This window comes from Watersipora subatra, chromosome 11, assembly GCF_963576615.1.
Source record: "Watersipora subatra chromosome 11, tzWatSuba1.1, whole genome shotgun sequence".
NCBI lineage: Eukaryota > Metazoa > Bryozoa > Gymnolaemata > Cheilostomatida > Watersiporidae > Watersipora > Watersipora subatra.
The window spans coordinates 22769880-22787152 of NC_088718.1; the positions used below are offsets into that span (position 1 = coordinate 22769880).

General features: G+C 34.4%; 1 protein-coding gene across 1 annotated transcript in view; it reads right to left on the bottom strand.

The window, feature by feature from the left end:
* Positions 1 to 7675: 7675 nt before the first annotated feature.
* Positions 7676 to 17273, bottom strand: part of LOC137408734 (GDP-L-fucose synthase-like) — a 45374-nt gene continuing 35776 nt past the window's right edge. Inside the window, exons 9-10 of the mRNA XM_068095314.1 lie at positions 9150 to 9329; positions 7676 to 8107 (exon numbers count right to left, since the gene is read on the bottom strand). Of these exons, the coding sequence (XP_067951415.1) occupies positions 8052 to 8107; positions 9150 to 9329 (236 nt within the window). The 3' untranslated portion in view covers positions 7676 to 8051. The remainder of the gene's footprint in view (positions 8108 to 9149; positions 9330 to 17273) is intronic.

Sequence of the window (17273 nt, forward strand, 5' to 3'; positions counted from 1 at the left end):
TTGGGTATACGTCTTATCTCTTTTGAAAAACTAGAAGGCAGGTTAAAAGGCACCCTCAAAATAGTACTTTTTTTCAAAAAAATTATTTTTAAGAAAAACATGTTTCTATATAATTCAAGTGTGCTCTTTCCGTTGCTGCCACTAAAAAGTATGTCAAACCTCTTTAAAACACTCATAATTTGGAACGAATGTTGGCCATTTCCAGAGACAATATGCCTGAGATATTGATCACTGCCAGGTGGTTTTCGTGGAAACAAGGCAGCTGAATCTGTGGTAATTGCTGCCAGGAAGGCAAACAGGTCAGCTGCCCCAGATGATAATACACATTCAAGTGAAGGGTTTTAATAATACATATTCAAGTGGAGGGTTTTAATAATACATATTCAAGTGGAGAGTTTTAATAATACATATTCAAATGGAGGGTTTTAAAAGTGTATGACATGTATCCAGGACAATCCAGCGGCCCATAACTATAAAGAAATCATCAGTCTTCTATTCTTAAACTTTAGGCGGCGTTTTCTAATTATTTGCTTTTTGTCAGTGTTTTCAATTTTTAAAATGCTGTCATTTTGTCAATTTTAAAGATATCGACTTGAAATTTTGTATGGCTAGTCCTTGAAACCTAACTGATGTATTTATGGTCTCAGAATTTTTCTTCTCTGTGTAGGGGTTCCGACCCACGATCCAAACTCCAACCTGATTTCGCATACCGTATATGACTTTTTGTCTCTTTTTAATTGAATAAAAATAGTAATTGAAAAATCTGCTCCCATATTGTCATGATATACACTGTTTGGCACTATAATAACCACTTTTAAAGTGGATACACTGAGACTTTCATCCAGATATTTTGCATGAAAAACATGACTTCGAAACTACATTCTGATTCATAAAATGAGGACTGTTTGTCTGGTGAACAAACCAAGTATACCATTGGATTTGTCTCCAAAAACTACACCAGAATATGACCTTTTCAAGTTTGTAACAGTATATATAGAAGGGGGGTCTCTCCGAGGGTGCCTTCTAACCTTCGGCCATAGCAATACAATTGTTGGGCGTATTTTAAATATAATATAAAATCATCATGTGAATAACTGGTACTTGAGAGTTGAAACGTATCAGTCATGGATAAAGGAGTTAAATCATTCAGTATTTTAAACACTGAAGTTTGAAGATTTAAGCCAGGAATTTTCAACAAACAACCTCAAGTCAAATTTCAATCTGAATTTTTAGTGTTTTATCAAGTTAGTGAGAAACTGTGAGAGAGTATGAAGAGAGAGAGTATGAACTTTATCTGATGTTTAAACCAACACTCCTTTTATGGAGGTATCTGTGAGCCCTATAGAAAGAATTGTCCTCATTGATTAGTGGTTGGTGATTGGTAGCTGCGCAAGGAATTTAGTAAGAAGCTTCACTCAAAATAAACTTTATTATTTAGAATTGGAGTTGTGAAGCCTTAGTCTAGCAGGAATCATTAAACAGATGATAGCTTACCCTTGCAAGTTGCTACTCTTTATATTACACCAGTACCCTAGCAGTCCAAAACTGCGTAAGAGTTCATTAGGTATAACAACTATATGTGCAACTATTACCAAATGCAGCAATGAGTGTCGACTGGTGCAGATGGTAGTGTGGCTGGCTGCTGAGCTGCATGTCTGTGTTCAAATCCTGGGTAATAATATATTTTTTGTAGCATCTATCCATGGCCTTGGACAAAAGTATTATAGTAGACATTCATTTTAGGTATATTGATGGTACTTATTGGTCTGTCAGCATTTGGTAAGGGAGAATTTAACATCTTACCTATGGTCATCATTGAGCTCGCGGGACCCAAGTGTGTCACCACTGGAATAGCTATGCAAGTCTTTGGACAGAGTCTAGAATACCTCATTTTTACCTAAATCATACCGTAAGTATTGAACCTCAAACTAGCTGCAGCTAAATAGATCATTAGGATCTAGTCTGGTTCCCATGCTATATTTGTCAGTGTTACAAAGACTTACCAAAGTGTGTTATAGCATAGTCGATTTCCCAAAAAAACAACTTATAGATCTTGAGGTTAATAATCTCTCTAGGCTTGAAACTGTTGACTTTTTAGTAAACAGAAAATGGTTTTAGTATACTAGCACACTGGCAGTTTCGTGTCCTGTGAGAGATTGTCAGGCGTGTCAATCAATCCAAGAGAATAAGTATGTGCACAACAATTAGCAAACACTGGAAAGTGAATGATTGACGCAGGTGATAGCGTGTGTCACGGGTTCGCTCCTCGTACAAAGCAAACTTTTTTACAACCTCCAATCATGGCTTCAGACAGAGGGACAGACACATATCTTATTATAGTAAATATTATGTATGTGCAGTATAGGATTATACTAGACAGAGATCATTCATTTTATAATAGCTATAGTTTTAATGAAGCTATGCAAAACTATGACATATCTAAAGCATTGCTAAGATAGAGATTTTTCTATACTACTGTTATCAAGCTTGGTTTCAGAAATTTATTTCCTTTATCATGGTCAACCTACCTTTCGACATTTATACATGTTGATGTACAGTAAATCTATTCCCTTTATCATGGTCAACCTACCTTTAGACATTTATATACGTTGACGTAAATCTATTCCTTTTATCAAGGTCAACCTACCTTTAGACATTTATATATGTTGATGTAAATCTATTCCCTTTACCATGGTCAACCTACCTTTAGATGTTCATATATGTTGATGTAAATTTATTCCCCTTATCATGGTCAACCTACCTTTAGACATTCATATATGTTGATGTGAATCTTAGGTGCTATTTACAGTACTAGTAGAAATTAAATAGTTGTCTTCTATTACTGTACATGGCTGGGGTGATGATGTCGGCATCCACAATATATGGCCATCTTGTCTGATGACATGATGCAGAAAGACATGCTACAGTCAGAATGAGTAAGAGAAAAAGATAATAAATACTTTGAAGCTGAAATGTTCCAGTTCATAAGGCTATAAATTGCTGGAGAATTGATTTTAAACTAATCTCAATGTTACACAAATGGCTGTAGCAGAACACACTGTTTTATTTTTTAACTACAGTCAAACATGGATAACTCGTCCACGGATAGCTCGAACACATGGTTAATTCGAACATTTCCTTTGGTCCGTTCCCACGTTATGATAAATTGCTATAGATAACTCGAACTCAACACTGTTAATTCGAACTGTTTTTTTGCCCAACGGCTACCGAAACGGTTGTTTTCGCTTTAGAAAATCACTTTATTCAAAGCCATAGAGGTAAACTTCATCTTTTCGTAATTCATAAGCGTCGTTATTACCACCATCGGCAAAATATTTTTGTCAACGACTTTTCTAAAAGTTTGGTGAAATTTGATTTATACTGCGATACGATGAATAGCACGGGCTAGCCGGGTCACGCGCGCAAGAATTTTCGCCACGCACATACAAAACAAAAATCGCATGTTGTTTTGTATGTGCGTGGCGAAAATCCTTGAGTGCGTGACTCGGCTAGCCTGTGATGAATAGTTTTCCGACGTTGATTCCGTGTTGAATCAACGTCGGAATGTTGAATGTTTAAAACGTCTTAAAAATGTTGTAATTAAACGTATACGTTGTCTGAGCTACAAAAAACTATTCATCGTTTGACTTAAACACAGAATACGTGTGTACATTCAATAAGTATCTATTTAAAAAAGCGTGAGTGATATAGAATGTACCGTAAAACCTCGTAAAACTTCTAATTGAACTGCCTCGGAGTGTTGCTCTTAACGAATCCCAGGTAAAGTAAGGTAATCTGCATAAACTTCAAGAAACAACGGCAAAATTGATCGTGGGTAAAACCCCAAAAGAAAAAAATGTCTTTTCTTTTGAGCATTTCAACAACGATCAAGTTTTGCCAATGTCAATCTGAAAAACGTCCTGGCAATAACATCACCTCAAACAACAAACCAATCTCAAGTGATAGAAAAATCTCTATACTTTTTCATGAAAACGTTTTAAACTTTACATTAGAAGCATTTAATTTGAAACAAGCCATTTGTGCTTTTGATTTATATTATAGTTTGTATATGTACATGTATCTACTAATAAATAAGTAAATATATGGACTTGTGACAGTGCTCTGATAACTTGAATGCTCTGATAATTCGAACACTTTTGCTCGGTCCCTTGAAGTTCGAGTTATCCATGTTTGACTGTACTTTCAAAATAACACGCTCTCCTGTCAATATTGCGGACTAGTGTTTGTGTGTCAAGAAAAACTCAGCACATGAATAGCTAAGAATTTATCCCGGCCCGTCTCAATTTAAAACTGCTTTTCTTGAAAAAAGACTTCTATTGGTCAGTTGTAATGGTTAAGCTTTTTATTTCATACTGCAGCCAGTCACGCTAGCCAAGGAGCTGCCTTTTACATCAGATGCTACCCGGTCTGTTGCATCAGCCTAGCAACCGCACCAGCTGCTACACTGCTTGTCACTTCTGCTACAAGACTGTCTGCCGTATTAGCTGTTAAGATAATATGACAGACAGCCTTGCAGCAGATTATAACATATTACAACAACTTTGCAGTCTGTTACAATTTGCCAGCTGTTGTAGTTTACTGTCCTTGTACTTAAACCTCTACCATAGATTCCCGTCATTATTTGGTTTAATCTATTAATTCCTCGATAGCGAGCAGCTCGATATTCTTTCATCTGGTTTTACAGTGGTAGCCTTTAAAGGTCCTGGACCCTATTTAATCAATCTGTTAACATATGCTAAACACTGTTAACATGCTGTTAAGGAGAGTCTTTCATGTAGAATCGCCAATGTTCTCTTGTAACTGGCTAAAATGGGCATGCTTATTTGGGCACAACTGAAATAACAGCTACAGTTATAAACAGTCATATGATGCCATACGAGATAAAAATGATTAACTGTTATTGTTAAGGACAGCTGACCAATGAGTTAATGGCTCCAAAACCCACATATAGAATAATTATGCAAAGACTGACAGTTGAATATCTTGGTTATGCTATTACAAAAAGCTAAATCGTTGTCGAGGTAGATAAAGGACTACCTTCACTCGCATCTCTTTTGATTGGTTCTATTCTTGTCATTATTTTAATGAGTTTGTAGACTTACAATAGTTTTAATAAAATTAAAATATCGTAGCGATGCATGGATAGAGGTTAGTCAATAAAGGTAGAATGCAATGCTAGTTTTACTCACCACTTATTACTCACTAGCACATACTGCTAGCATAGTCTGCTCAAAAAATTGAAAACGATTGGTTGAAGCATTTTGTAGACAATAGCATGCAATTCTATTGAGACAGTATCGAATGCACAGACACATCAGTTACATGAAAACTGATGCCTCCAATGACCTAAAATATAGAAATTCACATTGTTTCACCTGAACATGGACTAATTGGAACTTCAAGATAAGTTGCTGCCATAGGAGTGGTGTGTTATGATACACATTGACATTAACTGTAGGCAGTGTCATGAATAGCCATGGTGTTATGAAAATTTTAGGTTATCTCAAACACAAAATATCCTCCATTGAATGCAACATCTTTCATGACTAGGACTTAAATTAAGAAGTCTTAGAATTACATTACAGACCATTTTTTAATTATTTGTAAAAATAAAATATAGCACTAAAGATAAACATATACAAAATTTTAGTAAGTTTGATCAGGACGTACCAGTATTTTTCCACAGTTTGCAATTACTTTTAATGCTTGAAGTGATCTGACTGCTCGAATGTTTCAAGATTAAAAACATAAATTTATCACAATTAAAATGCTCAGATTTAAATGAAAGAGTGATTACGACGTCTATAGTTGCATTTTGACAAAGAGACCGACAGAATAAAGACTCGTACCAAAAGGCTAATGGTAGCTATTTATTATAATATTATAAATATATTATTATAATAAATATTATAATGCCTCGTAGAAATAGTGCAAAATTATTCAAGGTATTACCTTAATGTGAGAGGGCAGAATACGAACATCAAATTTAACTTCAAAGTATCTAAATGTCAAATAAATTGTTGTTGACTGTCATTATGTTTCTGCTGTGCGGATGGTACAGATTTGAAATTGTGCACACGTTGAGCTACCATGTGATTAGTGTTTCAATGAACACTAACATTGTGGATTAAAGCGGGCGTTAAATCTGTCTACGCCAGACGTGCACTCCCGTCTCATTTAGCAGCAAAATGGAGCATGTAAAGTTTTCAAAATGGAATAGCTTGCATGGCTTCGTCATGGTCATCATTTGCACGTGCTGTTTCTATCTCTCGCAAACATGAAACGCTTCATAAAAATTCAAAACATGACTTGTGGTTTTTGCATTTTTCATATTGCATATCGACATACTTGCGAATTTTACGGCGTCATGGAAACATGTGTTGCCATGGAAACAGTGATAATAGTGCGTAGAAGATTTGATATGAGAACGTGTATGTACTAGCTAGTACAATTATTACCACTGTCGAAAACTGCCTAGCAGTGAATTCAACAGTGCTCAGCGAGTGCTACATCAATGAATAAAAGTATTTAAGCTTTAGAAACTGTCGGAACAATTGTGTGGGCTAAAAGACTCATAGTACAAACTGCTGCTATGCATTCTGAAATAAAAAGCTTGATTGCCTCCATTTTCGTGAGACCGTATTTTAAGGAACTGCTTAAGACATGCTACAAGCAAACATACAAAAATGCCACACTTTTGGAAAGCTCCTAGAAAATATGAGCAATCTCTCAGAGGTCGGTCGAATGCAATGTCTGCTTAACTAACTGAAAACTGTTTTAAACTTGACAAAATATTAGTAAATGGTAGTAAAATGTGATTTAAATTATCATGAAAGACTTTTATGGCAGGTGATTAATCCATAAATCATTTCATATACAACAGCAGATCTTATGAAGATCGAGTATGGCATCTGCTTAGCTGAGGCTGTGCGTTTTTAAGTGCATTGCTGCACAAACAGTGGCTCAGTCATCTTGGCTGGACATGTTTGTGCCCAGTAGCCAAGGAATGTCGGGGACTGGAGAAATATCAAGTTGCAGAGAGCAATTTAAGGTTGAATGTCATGCATGTCACCACCAGAGACATTTGTTGGCAATTTAATGCCCAAAAATGTTGTTTACAGGTCCAGAAATCTAGACTACTAGGCCAAAACTGCTCTTCCACAATTTACTCCAAAAACGATCAAATATACGTTTGCGAATTAATCCACGAAACTCTGTAGGAAAAACCTTATCAAATGAATAAAAATGAATTTAAAAACAGTTTTGAAACAATAATCTCAAACATGATGAATATCTACTAAACAAGATTAATATTGTGCAATAATTGAAAATTTTACACAGAGTTCACCAGTTAGTTTTATAGCACGGAGTTGCATCTCATGGTGTACTTGAAAAACATAATTTGTGACATCTTTGATCAAGCACAGAATCATCTGCGTTGACGTTTATCTTTTTGTTTGAACAGAAACGCCTGTCTACCTTGTTTGATCCTTTACAGAGTATAGATGAACCGTAAAGCTATGATAAAACGCTAGAACTAATGTAGACGATTGTGAACCTTACCTTACATGACTACAGGGAGTTTGGTAAAAAATATCTAGGGCAGGTCACCGGTATTTTCTGACAATTTAAAACAAAACTCCATTGCTCTGTTTACAAAAGTTTTGTTAGCACATAAAACCAGAGAAGGATGAGCTTGACCAAAAGTGATTAGCCCTCGTTTTAGATAACATAGAAGATCCCAGGTAAGTTTCTATTGTAAAACACACATTTAGAAAAGAAAGGTAAGTGTATACATGTGGGTATAGAAATACTTCAAATGGAAAAAATGGTTGAGATTGCAGAAAATGGCAGACTGAGATTAAAAGACATTAGCTCAGATATGTGAAAGCTCAGACATGTGAAAACTCAGATATGTGAAAGCTCAGATATGTGAAACCTGAGAAACCGACGAATAACATAGAGATGGTTAAAAGAAAAACCGAGAGTCAAATGATCTACACGCTAGGCACGCTTTCAAATGTGACTCATTATTTTCTTGCCATATCATAGTTCCTGGTGAACCAATCGCATGTCTCCTTCACAGCTGAAAACATACATACAGGAGAAGTGAAGATACTTCTGTAATCATCTTGTCAGGCAAAATCTTCAAAGATTGTTATGCAACAAAAAATATAAACAGAAGTTTTTGCTGAAAAAAAATAGGAATAAATCCAATTTTGACACTAACGTAAGACAAATTAAAAGAGTTTTCAAAACTGGAAAATAAAATCAGACTAATTCTATTTCTGAAAATAGTTTTTTGGCAAAAACTATTATATTTCTTTAGAACAAGTGGCATACCCCATCATTGGCGGCATTTTTATAGTTTGAAGACGGAAACATGCAAAACAATGAGTATTTAACATTGAGAAGGTTGCTGGCCTTATGAAATGTATCTAACAAAACAAGACCTTGTGAAAAATGAAAACACAAACATGACCCTGTGGTGAATGGAAACACAAACATGAGGATTTCGAGAACAACATGTGACATCTAGTTTGCATTTAAAATTAAATGTTGAAAGTTTTTTCCAGGCTTATTCATACGAGTTAATCATAAAAAAAATTAAATGTAACTTTTAATTTAACCAATGCATAAAAAACTGAACAACGGTAAACTTATGAAATGTTAACACCACAAATTGATACCGATAGAAGGTATAATGGTACTGATACCGGTACAAATTGATACTGATAGAAGCTAAAATAGAACTGATACTGATAAAAGCTATAATAGTACTGATACCGATACCGGTACAAAATGATACCGATAAAAGCTATAATAGTACTGATACTGATACAAATTGATACTGATAGAAGCTATAATAGTACTGATACTGATACAAATTGATACTGATAAAAGCTATAATGGGTTAAAATATGTGCAAAAAGTTTGCCAACGAGTACTGGTCGTCTTCAAAAGAATAAAAACTCCCTCAAAGATTGACAAAGGATGTGCGAAGCAAATGAGACCTAAGTGGAGAAGGTTGGTTGGTAAAGGTAACAAACAAAGGCTTACATAAAAAACAACTAATCACACCAAATTGGGAAAAATATCAAAATTGATATGACAATTACATCGCCCACCTTGCTTGAAGGGTGTGAACTGGAAGTTAGGCAGATATTTCATAAGCTTTGCGTTACTCGCTGTCTTCTTGAACTGGCCATCTGCCTTGCTCGTGTCATACTTGATTTCTCCACTGTAATCCATCCCCTCGACCACCATCTCAGCAGCCTCCTTTATAGTCGCTTCATCTTCCTCACCCACTGCAACAAAAAACATTAACTCCTTACATGCTGAAGGCATGGAATTGTCCTGCTTTAGTCAGGAGGACAACTCCAAGGATTGGAATAGGTGGAGCCAAAACTCGACGCACTACGTAGATATAGTAAACCCTAGATTGGCTAATAGCTATCATTACAATGAAGCAAAAGTAAGGCACATAATTGGCTGTTGTTTTCATTACCTTACGTCGCGTTTTCATTACCTTCGTATTATTAGAATTATATTGAGCCTTTTATTGGCCTTTCAATTTACGTGAGAACATCACGTGTCAAAACAATAACCAAATCGTTTGACTACGTCAGAGAAATAAAATGATTCCAATCTACGACGGTTTTGTGATGGGGGTGATTAACTGTTCGTTTTTGAGTTTTTAAGAGCTTGTAATCACATTTCCACATTTTTTGCACCTACAACACAGCAGAGTAACAAATGGTGAATCTTCTGATACTAAATAATTTTAATGTGAATTTTGTTGCAAGTCAACCTTTAGGATCAACCAGGATCACATTAAGGTTCTGTCTTCAAAGATACGATCTAAGGGTGGCTATAACAATAACCCGGATGTACAGTGCTTTAGATCTGCACTTCGAGCACTGCTCATAAAAGCAGATATCACACCAAGTCCAAATGCTAACTGTAATGATCTGGATATAATCGCTATATTAATATCAGAATACACTATGCCGCTTCAAAGCAGGAATCTAGTTCAACCAACCTTAGACAAAAACTATCTCATCTAGTTATTTTCAGTCATGTCTAATGGGTGTTTAATACAGTGGTCCAGCTTAACTGCTTCTAAATCTCATTTGATTCATTAGTTTGTTATTAGTTTAATTTCTATTCAGTCACTCTTTGTATTATCAATGATATAAAAGCTTCTAAATTATTGGTATTATTCATTACCATGTGTAAGATTCTTGTCTTTCTCATCCAAAGTTAGTTTTATATATTTTTAATAAAATATGCAGTCTCAGATGCACAAACTGTGGAATAATTGTGCAGTTTTTAGCGCTAAGTCAATACGAAGTCATAGATCAGCTGATTCACTCTAGCATCACCATGACGTTGCATCATCTTATTTATAGGCCTCACTTATTTTGATTATTGGCATATCTAGGGTTTACTATATCTATGATGCGCTATCATAAACAAGGAATAATAGATATGTAGTTGGACTCGCTTTAAATGCTACTTTAAAATCAAGTATTCAAATATGTCTCAATATGTATTCAGAGCTCTCTAAGCTTGCTTTATAAAAATTTTAAACCCACTCATTGAGGTTACAATGCATACAACCATGCTGCTGTTTGAAATGTTAAAAAACTTTGGTTTTACAGCAAAAACCTCTCCTAACAAGCTATAAAAATGGGTCCATTCTTTTCATACATCTCTTCTTGCTGCCCATAAACATTTACCTTTTGTTAGCATATAGAGGAGCCAACAAACAAGTGATTACAGAGTTTTGCTTCCTTTACCGCAATATTATGTAGCGGGAAGATTATAGCTGCAATATTATTATGCAGCTTTACTTACCAATGAAACAGCAAGTGTATAAAACTCATTTCACATGGCATCGAAGTTAATGCTCATAAACGTATTGGCGCTGTTCAGAAATACTTTCATTCCTATTGTCTTATTTTAATGGTAATTTTCTTTAAAGTCTGAATTCATTTTGGTGTTTTTACACCATATAAAAAGACATTTTGATTCCCTTACGATAAATCTACTGTCCAAGTGCATTCAAATAAAACATCCATAATCATATAGCTTCAAAGGCTAGATTTACAGCAACTTACGGTCTACCTAGTCCTACATTGCAATTAATTCTTTCGATACCGTTCGCTGAGCTATCGACAATCGCAGTAAAAGAAATAAGGGTATTAATAAATCAATAGGGTTTCACTTTATTTTTTCATTCCGATGCCTATGCATTAGCTAGACCAATCAAATTATGTCTCCAGCCAAACAGCCTCGTTGCCAAGTGGGTGCATCTAATTGAAGGTTTTTTGTTATGCAATTCCATTTTTACTCAATTTTCCAAACGGGAAAACCAGAACGCTACCATCATGGTAAAAGGAATTCGCCACGTTCGTTCAATGCAGGAAGCGTCAAAAATTTTGCAAGAGTAAACACTAAACAATTTTGCACTAAAATTGTGGAGAATTTTGTTCTGAGATGCATTCTTTCGATGCATTTACAGTAAAACATTGCATTGATTCTCGAGATATCGCGTATATACTAGCGGTATATCGAATTTTCGAAAATACGGTTGAACTAATTTGGTCAAAATGACGAACTTCGCACACCAGTGAAAGAATTAAAAGGACTGTATGTCGTATCATTCTTTGTAAGCGGAGAACTTCTAGCTATGCACTGAACACAAATATGGAACGCTGACCTCTTGTACAATTGCAGAACTCTAAATGGTTCAGGGCGCTTTCAGGTTTCCCACGCATAGGAAGTAAGTGCACAGAGTACACATACAGTAGGCGCTCCTACAACGTAGATAATCTGTTCCAGGAACGTTTACGTTATAGGGAATTTGTGTGTGTGTGTGTGTGTGCGTGCGTGCGTGTGTTTATTTCATCAACAAGTAAACAAAAAATATACACAGATTAAAGTTATAATAATAAGAGCAGAAAACATATAGTCAGGTGTGTAAAAAAAATAACCCGAAGAGATGATAATGGGGCCCATTGCAAAATGGCAAAGCCAGCAGAACGCGAGCCCGAGTCAGCAGCACAAAGCAAGATAACAATGATCACCCGACAGAGTGAAGATAGAGCCTCAGTTACACCTTAAATTTTCCTAGAGATTTTATTTGTCTTAAAACAGTCGGCAGCTTATTCCACATCACAGTTGTAGCAAAACTATAGGATCTTTGACCTGCAGATGTTAGATGTTTGGGAACAGGAAGTGATAGTAATTGATGACGAGTATGGTAACGTGATAGTGATACAGAGCTACTAGAGTGAAACAATTTATGAGCTTGAACAAGTAATTTATACTTATGAAGTTTATCTACAGTTAAGATATTTAAATTGACAAATAGGTCTTTTGTTGGAAACCCGAAAGCCTTAAGGTTAATTATATGCAATAATTTCTTTTGAAATATGATTAATCTTTTTATATGTATCTGCCATGCATTCCCCCGTGTTTCAATTGAGTAACACAATTTTGAATGAATAAATGAATAAAAGAGCATAAATAAACTTCTTTTTGCGACGTATCCACTCAAACGACAAAAAATTCCTGAGATGGATCGAAAATCCAATAAAAGTTTACGAATGTGTGAGGACCAGCTCGAGTTTTTATCAATATTGATTCCAAAGAATTTGACGTCATCTACTGCTTTAATTGACATGTTATTTAAGGTGATATTCAGATTAAAAGTTGATTTGTTTTGATGAGTCTTAAAAATGGTGTAATATGTTTTTTCTGTGTTGATAGTTAATTTGTTATTGTGGCACCAAACACTTAGTTTATTCAGATCAAAGATCACTTTATGAATAGTCTCATTCAAGTTTTTTGAACTCAAGAACAGAGTTGTATCATCAGCATACAGTAAGGGGGTTAGGTAGGATAAACAATTATGGAGGTAATTTATGTAGAGCAAGAATAGTGTAGGGCCCAGTACAGAACCTTGTGGTACGCCATATGTTATGTTACTATAGGATTTGATACGAATCACTTATTTTTGTAACCTGAGTTCGATGAGTTAAATAATTTTGTATCCAATTAATTGTGGACTGACTAAAGTTAAACCGCTCTAATTTCTGAAACAATATGGTTTGATCGATGGTATCAAATGCTTTTCTAAAATCAATAAAAATTCCCAATACACATTTTCCTAGTAGGCTATATGGTTGGTAAAAATTGAAATTGCTTCTGATGTACCTCTGCCTGGTCTAAAACTATATTGATTTTTGTAAAATAATGCTCTTGACTCCAAATAGTCAAGAATTTGCTGACTCACTAGCTTTTCCATGACTTTACTAAAAACTGGCAGTATAGTAATTAAGCGAAAGTTACCGCATTCATAATACTAAATTTACATTATAAGAACAGTAAAATACATGTAAATTGCCTAATATGTCCAAGATCTTTACAAATTCACCTCTTTGGTCATACAAAAAAAGAAAAACTTTTTTTTATTAAAACTTTTTCTTTATTAAAGAAAAAGACTCGTTTTTTTATTGGTGGGCTATACCGTAACTGCAGTATTATTGGTTTGCATTGACAAGTTTTCTCCTTTTTGTTGATCAATTTCACTGGTTTTATCCACCATGATTGCGATTATTTTATAATAAATTGATGGAGAGTGCACATCTTTGGTGTTCATTTACAACGATTTGCTTTTTTTACACAATTCTGCAAAGTAAAACTAATAAAAAATATTTTGTACGCCTGCAATATAACAAAACAACAAAATATTTTTACTGTAAAAAGCGGATCTACCTGTTCGTCGTCTATTTGTATCCAAGAATCAAGGTTAGATTGAAAAATAACATTTGACAATACTCCAACTCGTGTCATTTAGATTGGTAGAGCGATGCTGTAAATGATGAACCAAACGAGCGCCCTCAAGTATTTATGAACGATTGCGCAGCTATCCTATTCTCAGCTTTGTCGACATATTTGACGATGTATTCCGACTAACTAGAACTTCGTGAAATATTTATATATATTATAGATATAATCGAATATACATTCAAATCGATTATGAAAACTCGCCCGACTTGACACATTGCGTTATATGGCGTTTTTTACGTAGTATGAAGCAAAAACTTCACATAAATTTTGTTACGTTATCTGGAATTTACGTTATAAGAGGGATATACGTTATAGTAGCATCTACTGTACTCCATATGTGTAGAACGTAAGTGTACAGAGCAAACATATTTCATATGTGTAGAAAGTAAGTGTACAAAGTACACTTGGTCCATATGTGTAGAAAGTAAATGTACAGAGTACACTTACTCCTTAAGTGTAGGAAAAGAGTGTACAAAGTACACATACTGCCTATATGTAGTAAGTAAGTGTACTCTGTACACGTACATGCTGTGCATAAGAACACCACACGTGTACAGACTATTTGTGTGGTACATGAAAATTTGCATCGCGAGCCTCTCACATGCTGTAAAATTGTAGTAGCATGTGCAATGAATGTACAGTACAATCATGGTACACAATAACTGAGCCGATTATGCTCCATGAGTTGTATGAGTGTCCAGTCACCCTATTAAAACTGAGCTGAGATCTTTATGAATGGTTAATGGTGGTGATAAAATAAACACTTGATCTATAGCAAGTGTGTTTGGCATAATTATGCTAAATATATTTTTATTGGATTTATTGACCAGTCTTCTCCAATTGATGGAGTGAGTATAGTGCTATAATTACTGTGTTGATCACACATCCATGAAAGTGGCAGATAGAGAATAACTCCATGTTAAAGCCTGGTTTCCATATGACAGCGCAATGATCGTGCGCGGCTCAGTGATCGCGCGCAATGCATTTCTTGGGCCGCGATGCAGTGTTTCCATATCGCGCGTAGGCGCCATGCTTGCATTGGACAGGGTGGATAATTTCTTTACTTTTTCGTAGGAGAGACATATTTCTTCGGAAAAACAGTCCTCTGTTGCGAAATTGCGCTGTCATATGACAACCAGGCTTACTCTTTCGTACGGGAGACCGATTTGTTCGGAACACAGCCCTCCGTTTGAATTGTGGGATAGGTTGAGTAGGTCTAGCGGTGTATTGTGGGATACATCATCGCGCGCACCCATCGCAAGAATCCATTCTGTTGGATCCTTGCGATCAGCGTACACGCGATCGTCGTGCGTTGACATTTCCATATCACAGCTGGCCTACGCACGACGTCGTGCGCCTTGCGCTGTCATATGGAAACCAGGCTTAACAATTGCATGCTTTTACCATTCTGCGAGTTATAATTGTATGTGTCCCCCTAAAAGCGCCCTTCATTTCTTGGGAAGTTAAAATATACCATAAAATAGTTCCTCCTCTTTTATTGTCTGCTAACTCTAACGTTATTGTCTTAGCTCTAAAACGGGTGATTGATGGTAAATATTCAATTATATATAGGTATATGCACAGCAATATCTGGTTATAGACCCGAAGATGAATGATATCAAAAAATTGTCGGGGAAAATAACACCTGATGCCTCTAATATGTAGTAAACAATGTGTTGTGATGGCTTATATTGGCTTAACATATTGGCTTATACAAATTATATTTGATCAAGTAGATGTAGTAAAACTATTAACATATTGGCTTATACAAATTATATGTGATCAAGTAGATGTAGTAAAAATATTAACATATTGGCTTATACAAATTATATGTGATCAAGTAGATGTAGTAAAACTATTAACATATTGGCTTATACAAATTATATGTGATCAAGTAGATGTAGTAAAACTATTAACATATTGGCTTATACAAATTATATGTGATCAAGTAGATGTAGTAAAACTATTAACATATTGGCTTATACAAATTATATCTGATCAAGTAGATGTAGTAAAACTATTAACATATTGGCTTATACAAATTATATGTGATCAAGTAGATGTAGTAAAACTATTAACATATTGGCTTATACAAATTATATCTGATCAAGTAGATGTAGTAAAACTATTAACATATTGGCTTATACAAATTATATCTGATCAAGTAGATGTAGTAAAACTATTAACATATTGGCTTATACAAATTATATGTGATCAAGTAGATGTAGTAAAACTATTAACATATTGGCTTATACAAATTATATCTGATCAAGTAGATGTAGTAAAACTATTAACATATCGGCTTATACAAATTATATCTGATCAAGTAGATGTAGTAAAACTATTAACATATTGGCTTATACAAATTATATATGATCAAGTAGATGTAGTAAAACTATTAACATATTGGCTTATACAAATTATATGTGATCAAGTAGATGTAGTACAACTATTAACATATTGGCTCATACAAATTATATGTGATCAAGTAGATGTAGTAAAACTATTAACATATTGGCTCATACAAATTATATGTGATCAAGTAGATGTAGTAAAACTATTAACATATTGGCTCATACAAATTATATGTGATCAAGTAGATGTAGTAAAACTATTAACATATTGGCTTATACAAATTATATGTGATCAAGGAGATGTAGTAAAACTATTAACATATTGGCTTATACAAATTATATCTGATCAAGTAGATGTAGTAAAACTATTAACATATTGGCTTATACAAATTATATCTGATCAAGTAGATGCAGTAAAACTATTAACATATTGGCTTATACAAATTATATCTGATCAAGTAGATGTAGTAAAACTATTAACATATTGGCTTATACAAATTATATCTGATCAAGTAGATGCAGTAAAACTATTAACATATTGGCTTATACAAATTATATCTGATCAAGTAGATGTAGTAAAACTATTAACATATTGGCATATACAAATTATATGTGATCAAGTAGATGTAGTAAAACTATTAACATATTGGCTTATACAAATTATATCTGATCAAGTAGATGTAGTAAAACTATTAACATATTGGCTTATACAAATTATATCTGATCAAGTAAATGTAGTAAAACTATTAACATATTGGCTTATACAAATTATATGTGATCAAGTAGATGTAGTCAAGCTATTAACATATTGGCTTATACAAATTATATCTGATCAAGTAGATGCAGTAAAACTATTAACATATTGGCTTATACAAATTATATCTGATCAAGTAGATGTAGTAAAACTATTAACATATTGGCTTATACAAATTATATCTGATCAAGTAGATGTAGTAAAACTATTAACATATTGGCTTATACAAATTATATCTGATCAAGTAGATGTAGTAAAACTATTAACATATTGGCTTATACAAA